The sequence below is a fragment of the Polypterus senegalus genome, chromosome 15 (genome assembly GCF_016835505.1).
Source record: "Polypterus senegalus isolate Bchr_013 chromosome 15, ASM1683550v1, whole genome shotgun sequence".
Classification (NCBI taxonomy): domain Eukaryota; kingdom Metazoa; phylum Chordata; class Cladistia; order Polypteriformes; family Polypteridae; genus Polypterus; species Polypterus senegalus.
In genome coordinates, this window is record NC_053168.1 from 53,236,222 (window position 1) to 53,262,437 (window position 26,216).

General features: G+C 35.3%; 1 protein-coding gene across 2 annotated transcripts in view; it reads right to left on the reverse strand.

Moving 5' to 3' along the window:
• LOC120515473 (dynein heavy chain 11, axonemal) overlaps positions 1 to 26,216 on the reverse strand; it is a 331,373-nt gene that overhangs the window by 41,385 nt on the left and 263,772 nt on the right. For both annotated transcript variants that reach the window (XM_039736528.1, XM_039736527.1), the window contains 9 exons: positions 18,761 to 18,965; positions 17,754 to 17,918; positions 13,496 to 13,636; positions 11,736 to 11,906; positions 9,212 to 9,334; positions 8,176 to 8,369; positions 4,188 to 4,336; positions 3,715 to 3,842; positions 2,885 to 3,112 (listed from right to left, as the gene is read on the reverse strand). In XM_039736528.1, the coding sequence (XP_039592462.1) occupies positions 2,885 to 3,112; positions 3,715 to 3,842; positions 4,188 to 4,336; positions 8,176 to 8,369; positions 9,212 to 9,334; positions 11,736 to 11,906; positions 13,496 to 13,636; positions 17,754 to 17,918; positions 18,761 to 18,965 (1,504 nt within the window). The remainder of the gene's footprint in view (positions 1 to 2,884; positions 3,113 to 3,714; positions 3,843 to 4,187; positions 4,337 to 8,175; positions 8,370 to 9,211; positions 9,335 to 11,735; positions 11,907 to 13,495; positions 13,637 to 17,753; positions 17,919 to 18,760; positions 18,966 to 26,216) is intronic.

Genomic DNA, 26,216 nt, shown 5'->3' on the forward strand with positions numbered 1-26,216 from the left:
TTTGCATTTGGCTATAGTCAGTGTCACTACTGGTAGCATGAGGCGATACCTGGACCCTACAGAGGTTGCACAGGTAGTCCAACTTCTCCAGGATGGCACATCAATACGTGTCATTGCCAGAAGGTTTGCTGTGTCTCCCTGCACAGTCTCAAGGGCATGGAGGAGATTCTAGGAGACAAGCAGTTACTCTAGGAGATCTGGAGAGGGCCATAGAAGGTCCATAACCCATCAGCAGGACCAGTATCTGCTCCTTTGGGCAAGGAGGAACAGGATGAGCACTGCCAGAGCCCTACAAAATGACCTCCAGCAGGCCACTGGTGTGAATGTCTCTGACCAAACAACCAGAAAGACTTCATGAGGGTGACCCAAGGGCCCCATGTCCTCTAATGGGCCCTGAGCTCACTGCCCAGCAGCATGCAGCTCGATTGGCATTCGCCATAGAATACCAGAATTGGCAGATGCACCACTGGTGCCCTGTGCTTTTTACAGATGAGAGCAGGTTCACCCTGAGCACGTGACAGAAGTGAAAGGGTCTGGAGAAGCAATGGAGAACATTATGCTGCCTGTAACATCATTCAGCATGAGCAGTTTGGTGGTGGGTTAATGATTGTCTGGGGAGGTATATCCATGGAGGGTCACACAGACCGCTACAGGCTTGACAAAGGCACATTGGCTGCCATTAGGTATCAGGATGAAATCCTTGGACCCATTGTCAGACCCTATGCTGGTACAGTGGCTCCTGGTGCACGACAATTCCTGGCCTCATGTGGTGAGAGTATGCAGGCAGTTCCTGGAGGATGAAGGAATTGATACCATTGACTGGCCACCACACTTTCCTGACCTAAATCTAATAGAACACCTCTGGGACATTATGTTTTGGTCCATCCAATGCCACCAGGTTGCACCTCAGACTGTCCAGGAGCTCAGTGATGCCCTGGTCCAGATCTGGGAGGAGATCCCCCACAACACCATCTGTCGTCTCATTAGAAGCATGCACCGATGTTGTCAGGCATGTATACAAGAACACAGGGGCCATACAAAGTGCTGCGTACAATTTTGAGTTGCTGCAATTAAATTTTGGCAAAATGGACTAGCCTGCCACATAATTTTTTCACTCTGATTTTTGGGGCGTCTTTGAATTCAGGGCTCTGTAGGTTGATCATTTTCATTTCCATCAAACGATGTGGCATCCTTTCGTTCCTAACACATTACCCAGTCTATATCAGTATAGATATCCAGGAGGATTTCTTTTTCCCATTGAGATCTGATGTGTTTTCAAAGTGTTCCTTTAATTTTTTTGAGCAGTTTTATTAAAACCAGAAATAAAACTATTTTCTCAAAATAATTAAGCTATCATAAATTATCTAATTAATATGAATTAACTGTAAAAATACATACAGTTAAAAAAGAAAAACTGTTCTGAACAATGGTGTCTATGGTTTTCTTTTTTTTCAAACTGAGTTTTCAAATGCATTGTGGTGTATATGCATAGTACAGTAGCTTGTCAAGGAAGATGCATGCCAGTGATTCCTAGTTACAGTATTGTGGACAAACACATCACCTTGTAGATTTTGCTGTTTTAGGAATCCACTTAAATTATGTGCCCAAATGAATGTGGGTAAATACATGATAAAACTTTTGCTGTTTTGGAAAAAAGTAGACACATAGGATGGGACTTTGTCGGTAGCATTTAGGAGTGGGAAAAATGAGCACGTCACAATCTATACAGCAAAGCATTCTTCCCATTCCTGTCAAAAATCATTCTAGTAACAGAGCAGCTCAGTGTTGCATTGATTAATGATGTAACCTGCATAGATTGTGTACATTTTTCTCAAGTGTGTGTTGATTATCCCTACATTACTAGTTTTCCTCCCGTGCATATTGTTTACTTGGTTTCTCCAAACTGGCTCAATGTGAGTAAATATTGATGTACACTCTACTGTCAGTTTTGGCAAAGAAAAGAATTCCTGCCCATATATTGCTCTGTTTTACCTTAAGGCTCCATTTCTTTTTCCTTCTCGTACAATACCTTAAACTAGGGGTTCTCAGGCTCAGTCCTAGGAATCCCATGTGACTGTATGTGTTTGCTCCTACCAGTTTCACAATCAGTGAGTCACTTTACCTCTAACTGATCTTATTTAATTAGCAGGTCTTTTTTCCTCTTATTGTTCATTCAGAAAAGCAAAGCAGTGTGTGATTTTTACACTTATAAGACAAGTAGAAATATAGCTTTAAAAGCTGAACTGTTTTTGTGTAGTTTGCATCCTTGATTGTTTATAAATAAGGATGTCAACAGTGGGCAGAGCAGAGCAGATACCCTGGTAAACGACATTGAATACTATTAAGACTCTAACTACTTAAGCATCAGATCTACTAATGTGCTCATTAGTAAATAATACCTTAAATAGCCACAATACCTGGAAAAGCAAGATAACAATCATAATGATGTTGAAAATCTTAAAAACCAAAGCACAAAATGATCCCCATGTAATAGACAAAGATACTCGGTACAGTCTAAAATGACGACACTTAATTTTAACTTAAGTTCTACATTGACCCCATATAAACATATCGAATGGTAAATAAACACTTGCTTAATTAGGCAAGGAGTCCAATTAAAAACAAAAGATGGATGGAACAAAAAACTGCAGCCACACGGGAACCTCAGGACTAAGTTTTAGATCCACTGACTTATACACATGAACAAATAACTAGGTACCAAATTCTGGCACTACAGTCTATATTGTGCTAATAAACGTAGATCTGAAAGTAGCCTATAAACTTTCACACCATGTTTCAAACTTCCTTTAAAAATAAGTGAAGTCATACAATTGGTTGGCAGTTTGTAAATATTGCAAGCTATTGTTTCATGTGACCCACTTACCTGGTCAAAGTTGTATAGTGCAGAATGAAGGTTAGCTAACATGCCACTTGGTGGCTCATTTGTTATCTTAATAGAATTTTGCAAAATTCCCTGCGGAATGATGTGCTCTTCTGGTGTTCCTGCTGGCTCAGCACTAATAAATACTCTGAAATCTGCATGGCTGTTCTCAGAATAATGATCTAGTAATTTTTCCAGGGTTCCTAGCCATTTGGCAACTAAATGAATGTTCTGTAAAACAGAAAAAGGTATCTTAGCGTATGTTTTGCTTGTCTTTTGACTTAAACTATCCCTTATGTTAGGGATTTTGAAACACAGTCCTGGGGACTAATTATTTTCATTTCAGCAAACTTCTTAAATGGATATTTATCTTGGTTTTAAATGACATTTGTTAATGTAAAATTTACTTATAAATAAAGCTATGACATATTTATTTAGGCCATTACTTAAAAACATAAACAATATATACTTTACATTTTTTGCAATGGTGCTCGTTTTGAAAAATGCAATATAATTTTAGTTATCATTGAGCATGTTGTACAATCAAGACTATAAGCACCACATATAATAAAATATTAACAATAAATACCTAATGTTAAATAAAATTAAAATTACGTATACAATACATGATACATTCATACTGTATATTAATGTATATTCACTTCAAATTACAAAACCTTGCTTACTACTCAAATGAAGAACATCTACAACAGATACCATATGCTGCAGAAAAGGTGTTTTACAGATATTTATACGAATTCCAAGCACAAGAAGATAAAGTTGTGATTCTACCCGATTACACTTTCGACAAACTAAATGACAATAAAACTTACCTGCAGGATTACCCAGTGGCCTTCTCTGGAAGCCTCTTCTAAACTTTCTTCTGCAACTGTTTCTTGACCTTGTCCAAGGGACACATTATGGAGTTTTCCAGAATCAATTGTAAAGCCCATCTTCTTACCTTTGTGATTGAAAATATGTATATGTTATCGATATACTGTAAGTACATGTATAACATATGTGTTATTTCTGATAGCAGTTTGTTAGTTCTGAACTTCATCTGCAAAAAAAAAAATGACTAGAACTGAAACATCACATTGATGCAGTCAACTTTTATCCCAAACTATTATTAGATTTCAAAAAGAGAATTAATTTTCTGAATTATTCAATTCAATGAAATTTTGATTTATGTCTTCTTTTCAACATTTTCCATAACAGAAAATAAACATTCTGAGCATTTCCAAAGACAAAACAGTGAGTTGTTTACATAATGCCATGTAAATTTAAAAAGGAAAATAAACTTTACCAAGAGACTCAACATGTTTCAGAGGATTCACTCCAGGTGACAGTATGAAAAATATTGGTGTAGCAGGGCTGCTCTCTTCATAGGATTTAATAAAATCCATCTGAACGCCTTCAACATATTTTGATCCCATGTTTTCTTCAACGTAGTGTCTATAAATTAATCAAACATGAAAGCAAAACAATGAATCTTAACCTGAAGCAGAGTTAAAAATGTAATATATCTTAATGTAGATATTAACCAGTATTTTAATAAAATCTAAATGATGCAGTTTTTTGACTGAATAGCACATTACCTGTTTTTTAATTGACTAAAACATATTTTAGTGTCTTTACTTTTCTTTAATTCCAAACACAGTACCAAAAGTCAAGACACTTTCAGGGGAGATTAACAATGTCATGTTGTTAAAATGCAAAATTCTCGGAATACAACATGTTAAGTTTTCTAATCTACTGAAAAAATAACACAGCAACACAAGTAATGTTATTACAGCACAGATATCTTTTTTCTGGACTAGGAAAATGTGCAGTGCTAAGCAATTAAAAAAAAAATCCAAATCCTATTAGACACAAATCAGAATTTGACAACTGAGCAAAATGCAAAAACAGTAATTATAAGGGAAGGGATGAATTACATTTTTATATTACTGATTTATTTGTTTTACTAAAAGTTTACCACAGTACATAAGAGAAGCATGACAGCAGATCATAGCAAGTTAAGACAGCTTTTGGGGTGCCACTCCTTTTTAACTACATTTCTGTTGTTTTTTTTCCCCAATTCTTTTTAAGCATCTCAAGTTCCCTAACTTTCACTATGTTATCAGCTACAGTATGTCCTTTTGTACAAAGTGTCAAACTTCAAGTCGTACAAAGATGGTTCCATGTATCAAGGTGTCCCCTCGAACAGAAACTACAACCCACTTATGGCTTGCTATTATGAAGTCCTTGTCACAATCCCTCCTAATCCATTAACAGCTGTGTTTGGTGGACTCCCAGATGGGCTTACAGTGGAAAAGGACAAACAAACTGTAATTGCCTTTACCTCACTACTAGCACGTAGACTTATCTTGCTCAAATGGAAGAATCCCAATCCACCACTTTTAAGTCAGTGGGAAAATGATGTTCTATACTATTTGAAATTGGAAAAATCTTTCTTTTGAGTGGGGCTGAATTTTGGTTCTGTTAAGTTTGATTTGCTTTTAAATAAAATTAATAAAATAAAAACAAATTTGAAGACCTTGAGAGGTTTATGTTGGATGAGCTTTCTGATTTCTTAAACTTTTTTAGGGAACTGAAGGATTAATAGAGTATTCATACACCTAATGGTGACTCATGTCAACCAAGTAATCTAATGATCCATCTTTATTCAAAGCTGTCTGATGGCTCTTCATGGATTTTGAAATTCTCCCAATGTGTTCATTTTTTCCTGGACAGCACAAGCATTAAAGATTATGAATACCTTCATTAGACTAGCATACATAGCAGATCTCCAGCTATTTCTTCTACACCCAATACACCTAAAACTGTTATCACAGTGTGGTAAATGTAAGATTTGAGAACCCATTAAAACAACAGAGGCCATCAAAAGCCTCTAGGCAATGATTGCTTTTCTGTACAAGGACCAATTCATCCTACTTTGTGAATAAGGTTGTGCGTTCATATTGCTCAGTCCAGTTCTTATACGGACTCTTTTTGTGCATTAAGGCTTGTAATTACAATTAACCAACTGATATTCTTTCTTCAGTTTTGACATTGGTATGTCATTAGTTGATCACTCCCATTTCTTCAGAAAGACTCTTCATTTTTTCTTTTTGTGATGCTGTAAGGTGATCATGATGGCTTGGCCTTCGGGAGTCAAATGCACAAAATTCTTGTAACATCTCTGGACCTAGTTTATATTAGCTTGTTATTATATTTTACTTATTTGTCATTCTGTTCATTTTTCTATTTTTTCATTCAGTTCATCTCCATTTAAAATGACACCAAGGTATTGTGCATTTCATGTCAGCAGGTTTGGTAAAGAGAAGTTGAAGTGTGTGTGTGTCACCTGTATGCTGTGCTTTCACACATCCTATTTATTATTCTATTCATTCTCTTCAAGAAAAAAAAATTATATTAAAGTAACTCCTTCCATACTGTATAACTGTTTATTGTATCTTTAAATAAAATGCTTGTAAAAAGAAAGAAGTCAATGTCAACAAGACTACCCAGAAAAACAATATAAATAAGTATGACATAGTGGTTAAGGCTTTGTACTTCAAACCCTAAGGTTGCAGGTACTGACAGTGTTTGATCAGGAGCCAGTCACTTCACCTGCCTGTGCTCTTATTAGAAAAAACAAAAGTAACCAAATGTATCTCAAATGTTTAAGTCACCTTGGATAAAGGCGTCAGCCAAATAAGCAAATACTAAATAATAAAAGAGGGCCATGAATCTGATAATGTTAGGGTTTTGAACTTGGCGACTGTAGCCTGTGGTTCTTGAAAAAGGACCACAGGAAATAACTGAAGATAATGAATAGTAGTAAAGCTGCATGACCAACAGGAATGGTTAAATTGACCAGTTACTTGCAACTAAATTATGAGGGGGGGAAGTGGGTGCACATTCAGTGAACAAAGTATAGATCTTATTGAATCATGATTCTTTTGGGGAAAGCAATTAAGGTGAGGTGCTTATGAAATGTTATAAGAGTAAAAATCATGTGTTAGGCAGAGGTAACTGAAATTCATTTACCTTATTAGACAGGGGAAAAATGGACACAGTTCATATCGCAAGGGTAATATAGGGACAATATTAGGCAACAGAATGAAAATGCATTATGCCACTGAAGATCTCAGGAATCATTTCATAGTATACAGTACTCTCAAATGTTGTGTCTGCAAGTTTATCCATGCAACAGTACAAGTGCAAAGAAAGAGAAGGTCATTGGACAGTTCTGAGGTGAAATCTGGCCTTTGACAGGTTAAGTGTTATTAAGTTTTCTGCTATTTATAAGAGGTGACTAGACAGGCATTAGAAGAAATTAGTTTTCCTTTGATAATATTTGATAGTATTGAACAGAAACAAAGTGAACCTAAACCAGAAGACTCTACAGTATAGTGCAAAGCTGCTGTGGAGATAAAATGTCTAAATATGAATTTATTAGTGATAAAGGCAATCCTTGGAGGGGAATGAACAGAAGCTGTTGAAGAGGTCAGTGCATGAGCATTCAGCATATACATTATATGTGTTGGGAGGAAGCTCCTTCAGTGCTCAAGTTGCTGAAAATGGGTTCAGAAAAGATGTTACAGTGTGAGGTACAGTTTGCCAGAATATTAATTTTACTTATCATAGGTTTATAAAAGAGATGTTTGGTGTGCCTCTGTTGTATGCAGATATACTGTAGGCATTTGAGTTGTTCAGTGATTTAGTGAGACCAGATAAGCAGTTTACCTGTGCTACAACTAGTGAATTGTTACCTCCATTTAAATGAGTGGAGGTACAGATTTAACAGATTTAGCACTAGTTGAAAGAATAACTGTCTCCTATTACAACATGAGAAGGAATCATTCTGTCATTATCCAGAAAAATATATGAAATTTGTGGCAAGCACAATATTGTGAATTAAATTGTGCTGAAGATAGGCAAACATGATGCAAAATTGGATGTATGAAAAAGGATTTGGCATGAAGGTGATAAACTGTTTTGATATATGGACTGAAGGCAAAAGAGAAACCGAGAAAAGATATATATTGAAGAGGTGGGGGTTGCCGAAGGGATAATAGAAAGAAGTAACCATAGTTGTTATTTTCTTTTGCACTGCAACACATGCAATTCCTCTTTAAAATACAAACACTCTATTAATTGAAAACAAATGTATAGGAATGAAGACTTCACCTAAATAGCTTGTTCTTTTTAATAATTGTGGCAATGGGTTTAAACAAGCTGCATCAAAAAGAAAATTATATATAACTCTGGCATAGTTCTCCTTTAATACTAGAGATATTTCTTACCTGACTGCGTATGTCATTCTATCAGGGCGAATTGCTCGTAATATAATAAGCTTTTGTAGAGAACTCTTGTTTTTCCATTCCTGTGGAAACTTTTCTTTTTCAGGACACTCAGACTCCACAAGCTTCTTCCAGCGCTTTGCAGATCCTTCTATGTCCTTGTCGAGCCCTCGGAATTCATCTAATATGGACATTGTCTGTAACATACATGCCATACACAAAATGAATTGCCTTTCCTGAACTGTTATTTGTGAACATAACATTGATAATGTCTGTATGGTATTAATAAAATTTCTCTTCTTAAATCTAGAGATGTTCAGTAATACCAGACTCATCTCATATACCAGCTTTTACATCAGTTATTATAGAAGTTAAGAAATATTTAGTGCTCTGGGAAAATATACTATTCAGATATGTTTTGGCACTACGCAAACAGGACAGCAGTAAGAAACAGTAAAAGAAGTATTATTTGCTACACACCAATTATTTATGATTATTTGTGCTAGAAACAAACAGAAGATATGCCAAACTGATTCTTCATTCATTTTAAGAAGAGGTTGGGGTTACATGTATATTGTTTTCCACATTTATTACTGTTTGTAAAATTCCATTGAGTAAAGATTGCTATAAAAGTTCCTTCTATGTTCTTTTTATATATCCAATTAGATTCAAAACAATATGATGCACACACATTAGAGCAATGGTACACCCTATGCAGCAAATATATTATTTATTACAGATGTGTTTTGTTTAATTACAGTCAAATACCATTTATATCTCTGTTCACAAAGTCTTATTATGTCTGCTAATATTGTCTACTGTATAACGGCGACATTTTCTTTAAAATATGTTATCAAAATGTTTATAATAATAATTGACAATAACATTTTGGTTTCCATTATTTATATTATATATATATATATATATATATATATATATATATATATATATATATATATATATATATATATATTTTGTTTTAATGTTCATACCCTGTCTTTTCCTGCTACTAAAGCAGTATATTGGATGCAATGCTTACCTTGATTGCACTCCATGACTGGGAAGATAAAAATTCCAGAGGGCTTTTACTGTTGTTTTCAATAGGGAATCTTAAAAGGAAGTCCAGTTCTTGAGGATCCATTGCGTTATTTCTCAAAAGAATCTATTTAATATATAACAACTTATAAACCTTAAATAATACACTTCTAATTTGATTTTAGATATAATGAAATCAGTCCTATCAATATTATACTGTAAATTTACAAAGATGGAAAATCTAGATGTAAATTTCACTTTTCCAAAAATAATCTAGATATATTTAATTGTTGCCCATTGTTCTTGAAGTCTGTTACAATGAGGATGCACTGTATTATATGCTTTATTTATCATGCTTCCATTGTATCTTCCTTTTATCCTAAATATTTTGTACTGTGCATATTTTTCAGTTTATTCATAAGCCCTTATAAAAGTCCAGTTATGGAGTATTGTGGATCAATGCAGACGGAAATGCAATGAATCTGAAAAATGTTTTTCCCCACCCCTTGAACTTAAGACTAAAAAGATGGGTTAACAACTCATAATACTAGCAGACTGGTTTAGTCCTTCCCGTGAGCCGAGTTGAAATGATATGAATTGGCATTGCCCATTTTGCTAGGCTTTTAGTTGCACATAAGGCCTGACAACACAGCAGGTTTAACAGTGATTCAGAAATCCAGATGCACCACCAGCTGCATTCAAGAGTGAATACTAAAGTTAATGGCTGAACCACAGCTCTACCAAAACTTTTGGTCAGCCTTCTACTTCATCTGAAAATAAAGGAGAAAATTACAGTTGATCTTGCAGTTTTGCAGAGACCTCTACAAGTGAAAAGGTACCCAAAAGGACATTTATTTTAGTGTTGTAACTGCTAACTGAACTGGCTGGATGTAATGGACAAAATAACACACCTATTGTCTATAAGCAGACATTGAAACTGTGACTTCCATCTTCCTTAAAAACTATCTTCATTCATCTCTTCTGTTTTTTTTAGCCTGAAAGCTGCCTAGGTGGTCTCTTTGGGGTTATTAGCCACCCACACTCTGAAGTATAAAAAGCTCACAAAATTTCTTCGGCCTGGAAGCTACCCTCCATAGAGCATTGAAGCTGGATGCCCTGAATTAGCTCAACGATCCACTCTGCCAAGCCAAGCTTTGGGCAAGTGACTGAGCCCTGTTTGTGAAGACTGAAAAGCAGCATTACTTCAAGAACAGAACTACAACACTTGCACTCTTCTGCCAGAAGGAGTAATGCTTTTCCTTAAGAAGTTGCAGAGGACACAGCAAAGAGGCAAACACTCCGATGCAAGAAGAGTCCTCCATTGGAACCCAGAACAACAACACTCAACTCCACACTCCTTAAAGGCTTGGTATCATAAAACTGTTTATATGCATCAAGATAAATTAGAACTCTAACTGGCTAGTAACAGCGAGATTCTTTTGTGTTATATGTTTGTCTGCCTTGTATGTCTTACATTCTGTCCTCTATGTCAGTACAGTATATATGCATTTATCGTATTTCTATAATCTTTGTGTTATCAATAAATTGTATTATTCTGTTTCTTAAAACTAGCATGCTTCAATTAACCTGATATAAGTCTAATGACTGGAAGTCCCTCCTACAGAAAATGATAAAGAAAATAAGTTAATAATTAGGCAAGGCTTCCACTTTATTTACTGGAATTGCCAAAATGGCAAAACTGATAATTAAATAACTGACTGATAATTAAATAACTGATTAACATCAGCACGTGACAAGACTAACACGATGTAATTTTTTTGAAAGGTATCATTGTACATGGGTCTCAGTGTTCAGAGCAGACATCATATAAACTCCTTTGCTAGGATGTAGCTATCCAAGAGCTCAACACAATATACAAAAACACCTAATTTTTCTACAAAAGTTGTTTTGTTAAGATATGAAAATCAATTTTAATTTTCCACAGACATCATGCTAAAAAAAACTTTCTCAACATTTTGAACATCATAGAATCAGAATCTGAATGCAAGTCAAAAGGGAATTTTGACCCCATCACTAAACTTCAGTTTATTTGGAAGTAAAAAAAAAAGAAGAAAGAAAAACAAGTCAAATGTGCGACTGTTTTTACAAGATCCATTTCAAGAGCACAAAGTGGACTCCTGATCAAGATGAATCTTTCGTGTTAAGCCCCATCTTTGATCTTAACAGTAGATTTAAGCCTATTAGCAGGCTGTAGGTCAGACAAAAAGAGTGAATTAACACGATGAGTAATTGGAGAAAATAATATTACTATGTCAATATAAATGGAATAGCATTCAATATGCATTATTTTAAAGAAGAATTCCTGCAAATCACTGTAAACAAATGACCAACTGAAGCACCCTGTAACAAAAATAAATTCTGAAAGCTTGACAGAACTGTAATCAATAAAAGTGAATGCTGATTAGTAATCCATAACTCATTTTAATTGAAGCTAATAAAGGTCACAAAAATGCATAATGCTCAAATAGTCAAAGAGCTGCTTAGCAGCGAGTCGCTGACATCCTCACCTGAAAAGCAGTTTGTGACAGGAAGGTTAGCTTGTCTCTTTCAAAAAGTCCACGACTGGTGTACAGGAATACAGAGTATGAAATGCAGTCTGTCAGATTGACAACTCGATCCTTCACCTCTTCCGATTTTTCAGCCCGCTCAATAGCTTTATGAAAGACTTTATTAAATGCCTGACAATGTGAAAAAAAGGGGGAGACAGTGATCTTAACTAACATGCACTATAAGGTGACCACTAGAACATCTAGATAAGCTACTGATAAGCAATAGAAAATTTGTTTCCATATGAAACAATAAAACTGCACTTTATCAAAACAAGTGTTATATACAGTAGGCATACATCTCTGAATAAAGCTACAATAAAAAAGGTGCAATATTTGGCAATTTTGAGACAGACCACATGCAAAAATATTCAAATTTGCCAGGTTATTATTTAGGCTGAATTACTCAGAGTAAAAGAAACAGAAGAACTAAGACTGTACTGCACTTAACAACTTCGAAAAACAGGAAGATAGCTCCAGAAAGTAGTCTGTTGAACAAAATAAGGCTACTAGAATATGCAGAAATACTGCATTTTTACAACAATTAACCTTTTGGATGCATAGAGCTATCCCTGGTTGAGAGATGATACAGAAAGAGAGAGAGAGATTAAAGTCACCAGTGGCAAAGAATCAGTTAAACCTCTAGGTGAATGAAAGGCATTTAGAGAAAAGCAAAACAGGTTTAGGAAAATAGTAATGGCCAAGGATAACAAAAAATAGAATAGAAAACTTAAAAAGTCAAACATAAACAAAAATCCCAGGAAGAGAGTCTACAAAATGAGTTGGTAATGATGTGCAAAAATGTACATGTATCACTTTCTTACACAGGGGCACAATGAGAAAACTCTTGGCTCAAATAAGTACAATTGCCCATTGGCAGTACAACTACCCTCTACTGTAGGTGCTCACTGTGAGTGACATCAGGTTAGATCCTGAACATCCTGAAGAGATTGTATTTATTTTGTATTGTATGCTGCATGATGATGACGAACCCCATGAAAAGAAAATAATAATTCATTAAAAACAACAGGGGCTTATCCAGAAGGTCTCTGGGACTCCTGCTAAGTACAGAATGGCCTGATCCATCCACGTTGGCTTATTGCCACCCTGATTTACATCAAGACATGTGGGGTAAAGAGGAAAATAAGGCAAGCATATTGTCTTAGAATGACATACATTAAATTTGTATCCAAACTGACATAGCACATTTTCCTAACTTTATTCTAAGTTGCACCTTATTGGGAATGTTCTCAGTGTACATCTAGGTAAACAGATTAGATTTATTTTTGTATAGGTAATATGTACATGTCTATATACCAAACAATAATATAAATTCCAAGTAAAATAGCCTATTAAAGTGGATAATTTAATAATTGTCTCCATTTTTCCTATAAACTGGGATGTTATTCATATTATATTAACCACTTACCATTACACTATAAATGAAACAAAGTCAGAAAAGGCTCTCTGAATAAAGAAAAACTTACTGAAATTTATGGTGTTTTCCAGCAACAAACCCACTTGAGAAAAAAAAAACTTTACAGATTCTGTATTTATCTATTGAAACCCATAGTTAGCTTTTCAATTACTGCTACCACTGTGCTCACTGATTAATATTGGGACTAGGACGACAGTGGTTTGTTATGCACTGCTATAAATTTGTCCTTAGTAGAAAGTATATTAGAAATCTTATTTCAAACTTCTGAATAATTGTTTCATACCTTCAGAGAAAACTGATACATTGGATTAATTTTACTCAGGTCATTGATGATGAAGTAAAGAACAGATGCTCTTTGTGCTGCTGGTCTATACAACTCACGAGCCTCATTGATCTTTATTTCATTCTCCTTTGCTTCTATGACCTGTATGTTATAAATAATACAAATGTAAAAAGAACAGAAATATACTGAAATACACAAACAATACACTGTTTCATATTTTTTTAAAAAGGGGAAGTTAATTCTAGCTACATGCTTTAAATAACATTAAAAAGTGAGGATTACACTTTTTTTTATATAAAGAAACTTCACACATTGCTAACTTTATTAAACAGTAAAGCAGTATATGAATAGCTACCATGACCACAGTGACAAAATGTGAGAGACATAACCTTTATTTTTAATTTACATTCATCTTGTATGACACTCTACCTCCATGAAAATATCTCAAAACTCAAGAAGACTAACATATTTATAATAAAATACTAAAATATTTCTCTTTATTTCCTCATACATTTCAATGGTGTTTCTTATTGGACAGTTTTAGAAAAAACATACAAACATTTACCTTCTTTATATGCTTCAAAACAAACTCTGAAATATTTACATTATATTTAAAATGCTGTCTAAGATCAATACTGGTTAAAAAAGTACCAAATCTCATGAAAATTTTATTTTAACCACACTTAATACATACAGAATGATATTGTTCTATATTGGTCTAAGGAACTCTTTACTACTATACTATGAAATGAGGCAATATCAACGTCTTAGAAAAAAACTGTTAGTTAACTTGCATGTTGTTAAAAATAGATAATACTAATATTTTTACTTTAACTACTAATTATTGTGTTATGTTTTACAATGAGTATTTAAACTAAAAGAGTGAGAAAATGAGTGGTTTATATTATAATATACTGTATATAAGTTCTGCAACAACAAAAAATAAAATTTGCTCCAAAAACTGTGTGAGAGCAAAATTATTTTAAAACATGACCAATTAAAAATGATTGTAAAACCTAAGCAAATTAATTATTTACTGGTCCAGAAATGGGCTAAATGTGACATCATTAGAAAGAACCTTTAATGATCATAATGAGTCATAATGTATTATGGAGTCATACTGGTGCCAGAAGGTTGGTGACCCATGGCACAATTATCCTAGCAGTGTGCAACTACTCCTTCACACAGACAGTGATCCACAGACTGAGTGGAGTGGACTGCAGTTTGCATCCCATTAGTGCTCTATTGGCAACAGAGAAAGGTGTAAAAATTCATCTAGGATTCTTGGGAGATGGCAGTTATTTGTCACCTGGTAAAATTCTATTAGGCTGGCATGCAACACAACGTTGGACAATTGGGGTGGGGTGGATTTTCTTGTTGCGTTGTTGTGTGGTAAAATTGTGCTTAACAAAACCAAGCATGACCTGGACATTGCAGATAATGCCTCCCCACAACATGACACCTGGTGACCAGGAATGGCTCTATTGTTCATGTTGCCTCCATGTGAAAATCCAGTACCATCATCTCCAAAGAAGAAGTAGGACTCATTCTATGATCAAACCAAACTCGCATTACAGCTCATCAACAATCCTGACCCATTTGACAATGATGAGTAGTCCATTGCTGGTTCAATAGTGGACACTGAGTTGAATTTCATCTTAGTGAGATTTAGCTCTGTTTCTGGACATTACATGCTGAACCCAGTATGATGCTACATCTTTGTATGTTGAGTTACTCTGCTGGCCCGTTGCACAATTTGGTCAATATGTGAAGTATTTTTGTGACTTCACAGATTGTTCCTAACAGGCTCAGATACCTTCCTGTAATCTTTATCACCAGAATCTCCCCACTGTCACCAGTGAACTCAAGCATTTACTAAACTGTTTCAAGTTAAGCACTTTGCCCAACAAAGACCCGAGTCTTCCAAACTGAATTATTTCATTAATGGAGTTGCCCTTCAATAAGTCATTTTTTGTGTGATAAAGTGAAAGAAAATGTGCCTATAGGTCACACTTTTTGACACAATGCATGTAACCGTAGCTGACCAGGCCTAAATGAACAGATAAATGTGTGAATGTAGGTGTGTCCTTGACTATCCCCCATGTTGATCAGATGTCTCATCCACAGTTGGTTATTACCTTCCACTCAATGGTCCCATGATAGTCTCCGACCCACTATAAACCTGAATTGGATTAAACGGGTTTGATAATATAGTGCTATGTCCTGTTAAGACAAATGAGGCTTTTTAGATGAGGTGTAACTTCAACCGATACAGCATGCTATTCTGTGCAATTGAAGATCAGACAGCATATTTAGGAACTGCATACTGGAAGAGAGAGAGTACGTCTTTCAAAGGTATTCAAGAGCTGAGTGAGGATGAATTTGCCTCACCAGTTCTGTAATGCTTGTATTTTACAAGGTATTTCTTTCACTGCAGTTTATGTCTACCTTAATGAAGGAGGCAAAGCCATCAAATGTTACAATGAATTATTATATTCTTGTATTTACACATAACCGAAGATAGTGCCTTTGGTTTAGAACTGAATTTGCTCTCTTTCAGGTTTGCCTTTTAAGGAAACCTATTTAATATTTTCTGTGCCTGACTTGATTTTCTGTTTTCTTTTTGAATATTAATAAATATTTAAATATTCAAGGAAATGTGTTTGTTTTCATCAAGTGAGAGTTTTATTTTCTTTTTTCTTCTCTCCTTTTGATGCTTTTGATTTTAAAAGCCTTTGCACTATTTTTGGTCCTGTGCAGGCCATAATCCTGCCTTCTGAGTTTGAGGCCAGGCTCCCTAAGGTGGGGAGGCCTACTCTTTGGCTTAGATGTGTGTGGATTAAAAGTCTGGCTTTTGTTCTCTTGAGGCCTACACCCTTTTAATGTTGGAGAAGGCAAAATGTTTGAAGATGGTGCACTCAGCATTATAGAGCCTTTTAACCACTCAGTCCAGGAATTAGCTGACTGCTGCCCTAAAATTGCTTACCATATAATGATATTCAGAAAAAATATCAGATAAAACATGGGATACAAAGGTCTGCTGCAAATGGAGTGATAATTGTATTTTCCCAAGCTAATATTTGATTTTGCTTTTATTTAGCAAACAGGAAATACTATTCTATTTATCTATTTTTCTAACCTATTTATTCAGTTCAAGGTCACGGGTAGTCTGTCCCTAACTGGACAGCACTGGGTGCAAGGTAGGGACCAAAATGGCAAGGAAACAGCTGAATCTGTGGCACACTCATTCACATGTTTCACACGCCTACAACCCATTCACACTGGCATCAGTTAACATGGCATACATGTTATTTGGATGTGGGTATTATGCCAGTCATGGGTAAATACAAAACAGCTCAAAATCATGTACCACAAACACCCATTGCCCATCATCTTTTCCAAATCAGCTGCATGCCTTCTTTCCCAAACTGACCATCTGAAGTTTCAATTAGTCATACCCACAGTTAAAATGGAATTGCAAAAGGTTATATAAAAAGAAAATCTTATTCCATAACCAGAGCCAAAGAACCAAGATGTAAACAGTCAATACAAAGCACAAAAGTCAAAACCAGAATATTGAACAATAACTTTCTATGAGCACCGGTTTACGAGTTGAATCCATATCTTGGATAAAGCAATTCATGCCTCTGCACTCATCTTTTCAGCTCATTCAAGGAGGGCAGACCCTAGCAACCAGACCAGATCCCACAGTAACCATATTAACCAGTGGCAGCTTTCAACATATGATGGGACACAGTTGAAATATAACTAAAAAAAATCTTGACCAAGGAAATATAACTCAAACTAATATATGAAAGATAAAGCTCCAAAATAAAACTTTCAAAATATACAATGTTTGTTAGCTGTAAAAATTAAAAAGTACAAAAAAAATTTTAAACTGGCAAAACAGGTTCCTCAAACCTCAACGGTCAGAAGAAAACTGGAGTATGTGTAGCAAAACCAATAAGGACACAAGAAGGACTTACAAATGTCAAACAAGAAGTGCCTGAGCCAAGATTCAAACCTTCAAGATCAAGATTCAAGATTCAAAGACTGCTTTGTAGACTCAGTAGCTACAAAGCAAAAACACTAAGCACTACACTGTTTAATCAGTATACAGTAAATAAGAATAGCAGCACACAATCGTACTTTAACAACTTTAATCTCATTTGTGATGTTAAAAAGATACTTGGCTTACAGACATGATAAACAATGAAGCCCAAATATATGGTATACAACTTGAAATGAAGAAGCTTACCTTGTGCTCAATCTCAGCAGCTGTTTGCTTTGTTGTCTCCAAATTTTCAACAAGAACTGTGTCTCCCAGAAAATTCCCTTCTGCTGCAGATAACCTTGTTAACAGTTCATCCTCTAACCTTTTCAGCTCTATTTTAAAGTCATTCTGTTGCTTAGTAAGGTCAGACTGTGAAATAAAACAAAATTGTACTTTTAAACTAGTGTTATTTATACACAACATATGTATTACATTGATACTTTGAATAAAAAGAAAACTGATTTACAGTCTGCCCTATAAACATACCAAAGAACAAATAGTATATTATCCAAAAAAGAAATCATAACATACAGTACAGCAAAATCAACAATAAAGTAGATTACTCACTATTAATTTAGAACATAAAAATATTTTAAACAAAAATAACCTTCATAAAAGTTATTTCTTAATGTAATCTGAATGGATGCACACAGTGGCACCATTGATTTACAGCTTCAGGCGCACTGGCTTGACTTTTGGTCATTTCCCACACAGTGTGGAGTTTCCATGTTCTTTCTCATTTTGCATGCTTTCCTGAGTATACACATTTCAAGTTCAAGAACGTGAGGTTAACTAGTGAATCTAAACTCACACTCTGTGTGTGAGTGTGGACATTTGCAAAAGAGTCCACCATTATTTCCCAGCTCACACCTCTATGCAGCTTGGGAATATAATGACCAATTTGAAAAATAGATAATAAATATATATTAAAGCAGAAGTCATACTTAGGCAGACAAATCAGTTGCATAAAAGGGCCTAGAGCAAGAGTTTAAATGTAACTTGGTGCCCCCTGTGTGTAAAGTCTGCATGTTTCCACTGTATTTTCTTGTTCTTATTCTACTGACCCTGGATTATCCTCACATTTAGTATGGATAGATTAAAAAGCTAATTTTTTTTTCTACTCATTATAATAATATACTTTCTGACCAAAAAAATATATATATTTTAATGTATACAGTTTATAACAAGAGTATATTAATATTAAGACCAACCTTGTTCTTCTCCAAATCTGGTCTTTCACTGCTAACCACCTCTGCCAATAGCTGGTCTTCCAGACCTTCTTGTGTTACAGTGAAGTTAATTAATGTCGTTTGTGCTTGCATTTCTGGTTTGTAATGTGGATTTGCCATCTTGGTGTGAAGGATTAATCGGAAACCTTTGTTAAATTCACACTCTTTATCTCCAATCTTGATATATCTTTAGAAGTAAGGGGAAAGATATTATATTACCACCTTCTTTATCTTTATTAATTGACAAAAACTGGTACAGTTTGCCAAATTTCAAATCTTCTTATATACAGTACATATAAACAGCATTATGGCAACATATCTAGGAACCTTAAGAGGTTTTAAATGAAAATGGACCACTGTTTTGAAGTATACAATAACAATAAAAGGACTGGTGAAAAGCGGTCACAAAAAGTAAAATATTTTCTCTTTCGACCAATGAGTTTCCTTCTCATCTCATTGCAATTTCTGCAGCTTTGTTGCCATCTCTCCCTTACTTACATAAGAAATCTTTTGTTCCTATGTCACACTTAATTCCAGGTAAATGGGACACAGAAATTTTACAATTGCCCAGGTTCATTGCTGTGTCACCATACCACTAGCCATCCAGTAATTTTGTCTTTTCATAATGTGTCACTCAATCATGGCTACAGCATTACTTATAAAGAATTTTGACCTGATATTCACTAACTCTTTGAGGAGCAACTTTCTATGATGGGGCCACAACACCCTTAATGGATTACTAAAGGGACCAGATACCACAGTATTGTATAACATACTATACTAAACTGCATCCTCTGACAACATAAACTGCATCATACTAGGCACTGGGCCATTCCCTGGCATGAAACCTCACTCTATTACCCAACTAAGCCACTTCCTTCCTTATAATAATAACAATAATGCACAAAATGCACCTACAGCAACTTACAGGAGTATATCAATATCAAGTCAGTAGAAGGTTTTCTAGTACAACTATACTATTATTACTTTTAATGTTCTTGTCAGGTTTATTAAAAATGAAATTTGCATTCTAATAAAATTGATTGCGGAATATTACTATCAATATGCAGTAGACATGACTCTTAAGCCTCCATAAATACCATAACAGTGTTTGGTTACATGACATTCCCATAAACACAGTAAGTAAGGTAACATGTTGTGGGGGAATCATTCAAATTAAATGGCAATGAGATGATGAATTCAAGGATGGTCAGAACTGTTACAGTTCAGTCAGAAAAAGAAAATATGTTTATGCTATGTAAGAAAGTGCTTTTCCTAGTCGGGTGCAAACTGCATGGTGTGTATGTCCATCCGTCCATTATCCAACCCGCTATATCCTAACTACAGGGTCACGGGGGTCTGCTGGAGCCAACACAGGGCGCAAGGCAGGAAACAAGCCCCGGGAAGGGTGCGCACACACACACACCAAAGCACATACTAGGGACAATTTAGAATCACCAATGCACCTAACCTGCATGTCTTTGGACTATGGGAGGAAACCGGAGTACCCGGAGGAAACCCACGCAGACACGGGGAGAACACGCAAACAACTTGCAGGGAGGAACCGGGAAGTGAACCCAGGTCTCCTAACTGTGAGGCAGCTGCGCTACCCACTGCACCATCGTGCCGCCCATGGTGTGTATGTCAAATCTGAAAAAATGAATCACACAACACAGTACAGCATGATATTTTTCTAATTGTCAATTACAATTATTTAAAATGTTGATTGTTTGATTTCTATTTTAATTCGTGAGAAATATTTTTATTTTAGATTAGTGAGAAGTGTGTCAAGACATGCATTTCTCCCCCTCTATACATATGACAATACACCTTTATAATATCTCATTTTGACGGATCTTTTATCTGTAACCAAGTCTGTAGTACTAGGGTGTTGTACCGTATTAGCCATTACGGATGTATTAAGAATTCAAGCAAAATGACACCTTTTATTGGCTAACTAAAAAGATTACAATATGCAAGCTTTAAAGGCAACTTGGACCCCTTCTTCAGGCAAGATGTAATACAGACTCTGGAGTTCTTAGTGTTTATATAGACACTTGGGCAGATACAGCATTGGAAAACCTTTAAGTGAGACATCTTAAATGTAAAAAATGAATAGACCTCTCCAGGCTAAGATTCATTTAGCAAGAGTGGAGAACGATGTATAGTCAAGATCTTTTAATAACTGTCCAAACATTTTTGTAGTTTTTGATGAGTTTTTCCATACAATGTGGATCTGTAGTCAGGTTGTTTGGGTCAGTCAGAGAGATGTAAACCGTCCTCATATCTGGTTATAAAACTCTTGTCTCTATTTAAACCATGTTGTAATGTGTTACAACTTCCCATTCTTTTCTCTCTTGCTGTGTTTTGAAGTTGCCCAATAGCTCTTTAAAGTCCTGGCTTCTCACAGTGTCCATGGCTGTTGAAGTGATCTCCTACAGAAACATCCCTATTGCCATAGTCTGTGCACAGTGTTGTCTTGGGTTTAGCAGCACTTTAGTAAGTAAGTCCTTTAATGACTGAAGCTTCAGTTGCTTAGTGGGCATGATGCAGCTGACAATCCTTTAGTCAAAGGAAGGTGCTATACATTAATACAATTTGGAGTACATGCTCCCACATAGCAAACAACCTATGGTTTATGGTCAGTGGGAAAAGCAAAATAATTTGTTATTTTAGAACTGTCATCAGAAAAAATTCATTCATCCAAAAGCAATGTCTTTTTGGTAGGTGATTGGGTAAATACATATCCCACCTTTCTTCCTGGGACCCTCAAGTAGGATGAAGAAGTCTTTAGATATCTTGGGGTATACTTAGGTGAAAGTGGTATCACTGAACAGAACTGTGTGAGGTGGACAGATAAGGTACAAGCTGGATTAAATCATTGTACGGGATATTTCCTGCAGATGTAGAGTTTTAATTCTTAATAAACTAGTCACCTGTATGTTTTGGCATAAGCTAGGGTGTGCTGATCTGCCAGTTGCCCTAATTAAGTTTATTCAGACAGTTATGTTGAACTTTTTTGGGATGGCATGTATTTGGTTTAAAGGGAAGTGCTGAACTTACCAGTGGCAGAAGAAGGGCAGAGTTTTGGAAAAAAAAAAAATCAAGGCCTTTAGACTTTAAACATGGCAAAAGGCTGTTATATTGCCCAGAAAGGTTGAATTGGAGAGATCTGGCCTTTGCACTTTTCCAAAAAGTGAGGGATTTAATCTTTTTTTATTTTATTGATTTTATTGAAATCACACAACATTCTATACAAATAGGGATTTAATCTTTGCTAGTCACTCTCCTAATATATCCTTTTAAAATGATCATCATTTTTGCCATTTTTTAAAATGCTTGTTTTTAACATAGCATAAAGTTTATGAGAACAACTATTAGTTTTTCATTTTTTTCTACAATGCCAAAAGAGTGAAACAACCATTCTTCCTTAATACTGTTTTTGATGGGGTTAAGCCAAGAAGGAACAAAGAAAACAAAACTCAAGGACTACTGACATGTTACTACTGTTTAAGGTGTTTGTGAAATGCAGGAAAAAAGGAGTTTACTTATTGCAATCTTATAAGAGACATGGAGACTTTTTGTGATTTCTTAGGATTTGTGGGGGAAGTTCTGTTTTCTCTTGAGGAAGTGAATTAGCAATCAATTGGTGAATGAATTTTGTGTATTATTCAAGAGGTGAGGTTTTCTGTAATACTTCAAACAGTTGTTCAAATGAAAGTGTGAAGTAGGAGTAGTGAATGTGTGGAGTAGAAAGGGGTGTGTAGTATGTGGCAGGAGAGTAAAATACACTAGCTTGAATCCATTAAACGATTTATTTCATAACTAGCAACTTGGCACGCTACGATGCGCGTTGGATGACCACAGTTGAAGGACTCAATTGTAAGGACCTCTCGTCGGGTGTCTCATTGGCACGCTTTTGCCTCTTTCTTTTGCGATCACAGCGTAATCTGTCTTCTCTCTCTGTAGGGGTTTCAGTTGCCTTTCGTTGTGTGGCAGAGAGACATGTCGTTGAGCTAATCTGTGTGAATGCTGAGTGTCCGTTTCTTGCGAGCGACTGTCACACCTTTGCCTCTTTGCTTCATGATCACGCTGTAATGTGTCCTCTCTCGCAGCAGCAGGTCTAGTTGCGTTTCGTTTCGCCATTGTTCCGTAAAGTCTCCTCCGTACAAGTGCACATGGGTAGCTGAAGACGGAAAGGCATAGTGGGTATAGTGAAACACACGAATTGGTGACCAGGGGAACCATCCGACTCAGACGCGGGGCTCGAAATACTCAAGTGCACATGTTATTTATAATTTAATTTTTTTTGTTATGAACTTCCCCAAAAGAGTTGATCCCTGTAAATAGTTAATAGTATATGAACAATATAATCTGTTGTAGTACGGGCGTTAATTAGCGTCACACCTCATAACCTGCATACATCACGTGTTTGGCTGTAACGCCAGAAGTGCGGTGGACGCTGTAAGGGTAGGTTGTGGTTTCTGTTTCTTTCGGGACTTTTTTATTTCATTTTATTGATTATTTAATAGGCAGAGGGGAGAAGACGTTAATGTGATGCTCTGTCTATTTCTTTACTTTTGTTTTGAAAAGATTTTCGGCAACAGGAAAAATAAAAGCAAAGGGGAAAGAACGGAGGAGGGTAAGCAGGAATTGTGAGAGGGGACAGACTGGGACTTTTCTACAGCCAAAAGTAATGCGGACCCTGACACAGCGCTATACAGCCAAAAGTAATGGAACGGACCCTGACACATATATTGATATTTTAGTAATAGCGCTGGGCTTTTATTATATAGATAAGCGTAAGGCAGTAGGGTATATGTGATGTTTTATGGAACCTAATGGGAATAAGCAATTACAAAAAGCATTTTTTTTGTTTTCCCTATAAAACATGTTGAAGGTATGTAAGCTTTATATATTGATGTTTGTACTTTTTCCACTGTGAATTTATTAAAGGTTGTTTCTATCTATCTATCTATCTATCTATCTAGTTAAAGTAAAAATTAGTTCATTTAATTCCAGTGTGAACAATTATGCAATGCAAGTGATTGTTCTTATATTAAGTGGCACTATCAAAACAATGCAAAATGTTTTATTCAGACTACTGACAAAAATGTTAATGGTATACTTAACAAATGTTTTTATAAAGAAGAAAATATTAAGCAGCTTATCTGCTTGAAAAACAATTTAAAGTTGCAAAGTAATAAAGAAAAGATTAGGACAAATATTTTTCTTATATATTATTTAATTTAAGAATATAATTAAATAATTTTCACAAAGTCAATATAGTGACAATATGTATTTCATTAAAAGTGGGATTACTGAGAGACTGGTAGTTTTAATTTTTTCTAATTAACCAGTATTTTCCAGCAGACTTCCATATTATAGCAGTGGTTGTTACAGAAAGGGTCAGGTTCAAATCTATATCTTTACAACACAGAATTAATGTACTATTGATAGAACCATTACAAGACCAAATTAAAGTCTCTGCTGATGAATTGGCCCATGGGGTTCTGTCAGACATGAAAGGAATAATTAGTATTCATTACTTCACACTCTACAACATTCCAATTATTAATGAACTTCAGCTGTTGGATTACACCATATCCATCACTTGCAGCTTAGCAACCTTTATTAATCAAAGGAAAAACAACATACTAGGTCATCTACTAGAAATAAGCTTAAAATGAGATTTTTTGTGGCCAACCTCCTGGTAGGTGAGGACCTTCAAGAATAAGTTAGTATAACATAATACAAACTGAACAGTTAATAGTGGTATTTTTAAACATGTGTATATAAAACTATATGCACAAAAATACTGGAATCCTGTTAAAACAAAAAAAAAAAGCAACTGTAAAGAAAAATCACAGCAGCATTTTCTTACCATAGTAGATATAATGAATGGTGCAATTCATTAAACTACTTGGGAGTTAGTTAACTACCATATACTATGAATTGATTAAAGTTATTTTAGACAGCATAGGCAACAAAAATATATAACAGAACACACACACAAGGAATCCACTCTGAGCAACAATGATCAAAATGTGATACTAAAATACTAAAGCAAAATCTAAAAGAAATATACTGTGCATATATACAGTATATATATATATATATATATATATATATGTACAGTATATATATATATATATATCTTGTCACACACGTGCACATGGGAGGCAGCTAAAGGGCTTGAGTAAGGGCAGTTCTGAGACATACCGGGATGTGACAGAGTGCACTGACTCTTTTTCTCCCTTGCCTGCAGGCCATTTACGGGAGATTCCACCTGGTCCTCTTGACGTCACTTCGGGACTGAGCCTATGGAGGGAGTCCTTGCCGGCTCCAGCCCCTGTGAAGTCACGTCCGGGCTTGAACCTATGGCTGAAGACCTTCATGAGCATGACCCCTTTGACTTCACTTCCTGTATTCCCCTTTAAAAGCCTCTACCTTTTCCCTATTCCCTCAGTTCTGTTGTGGACTCGCTTTTGTGCACATCAGTGCTGTATATAATTTTACGAATTTGCAGCCAGGACACCAATTATACGGGTGGCTGCCCCAAAACTTTCTATGTCACGGAGTCAAGTTTGTGACTATATATATATATATATATATCTATATATCTATACTAATAAAAGGCAAAGCCCTCCCTGACTCACTCACTCACTGACTCATCACTAATTCTCCAACTTCCCGTGTAGGTAGAAGGCTGAAATTTGGCAGGCTCATTCCTTACAGCTTACTTACAAAAGTTAGGCAGGTGTCATTTCGAAATTGTACGCATAATGGTCATAACTGGAACCTATTTTTTCATCCATATACTATAACTAGCAGAATACCCGCGCTTCGCAGCGGAGAAGTAGTGTGTTAAAGAAGTTATGAAAAAGAAAAGGAAAAATTTAAAAAATAACGTAACATGATTGTTAATGTGATTGTTTTGTCATTTATATGAGTGTTGTTGTCATATCTATATCTATATCTATATATATCTGTATATATATATATATCTGTAATATATATATATTAGAGCAAATACCATATATATATCTGTATATATATATATATATATATATATATATATATATATATATATATATATATATATATATATATATATATATTACGCAGCGGAGAAGTAAAAAGAAAAGGAAACATTTTAATAATAACGTAACATGATTGACAATGTAATTGTTTTGTCATTGTCATGAGTGTTGCTGGCATATATATTATATATATATATATATATATATATACATACATGTGTACATATATACACACACACATATACTATGGGGTGCCAAAAAGTCGGCGTCAGAATATATAAAGTCAAAACTTGAATATATAAAGTCACTGTCGGAATATATAAGGTCAAAACTTGAATATATAAAGTCAGTGTCGGTATGTATAAAGTCAAAACTTTTTTCTGAATATATAAAGT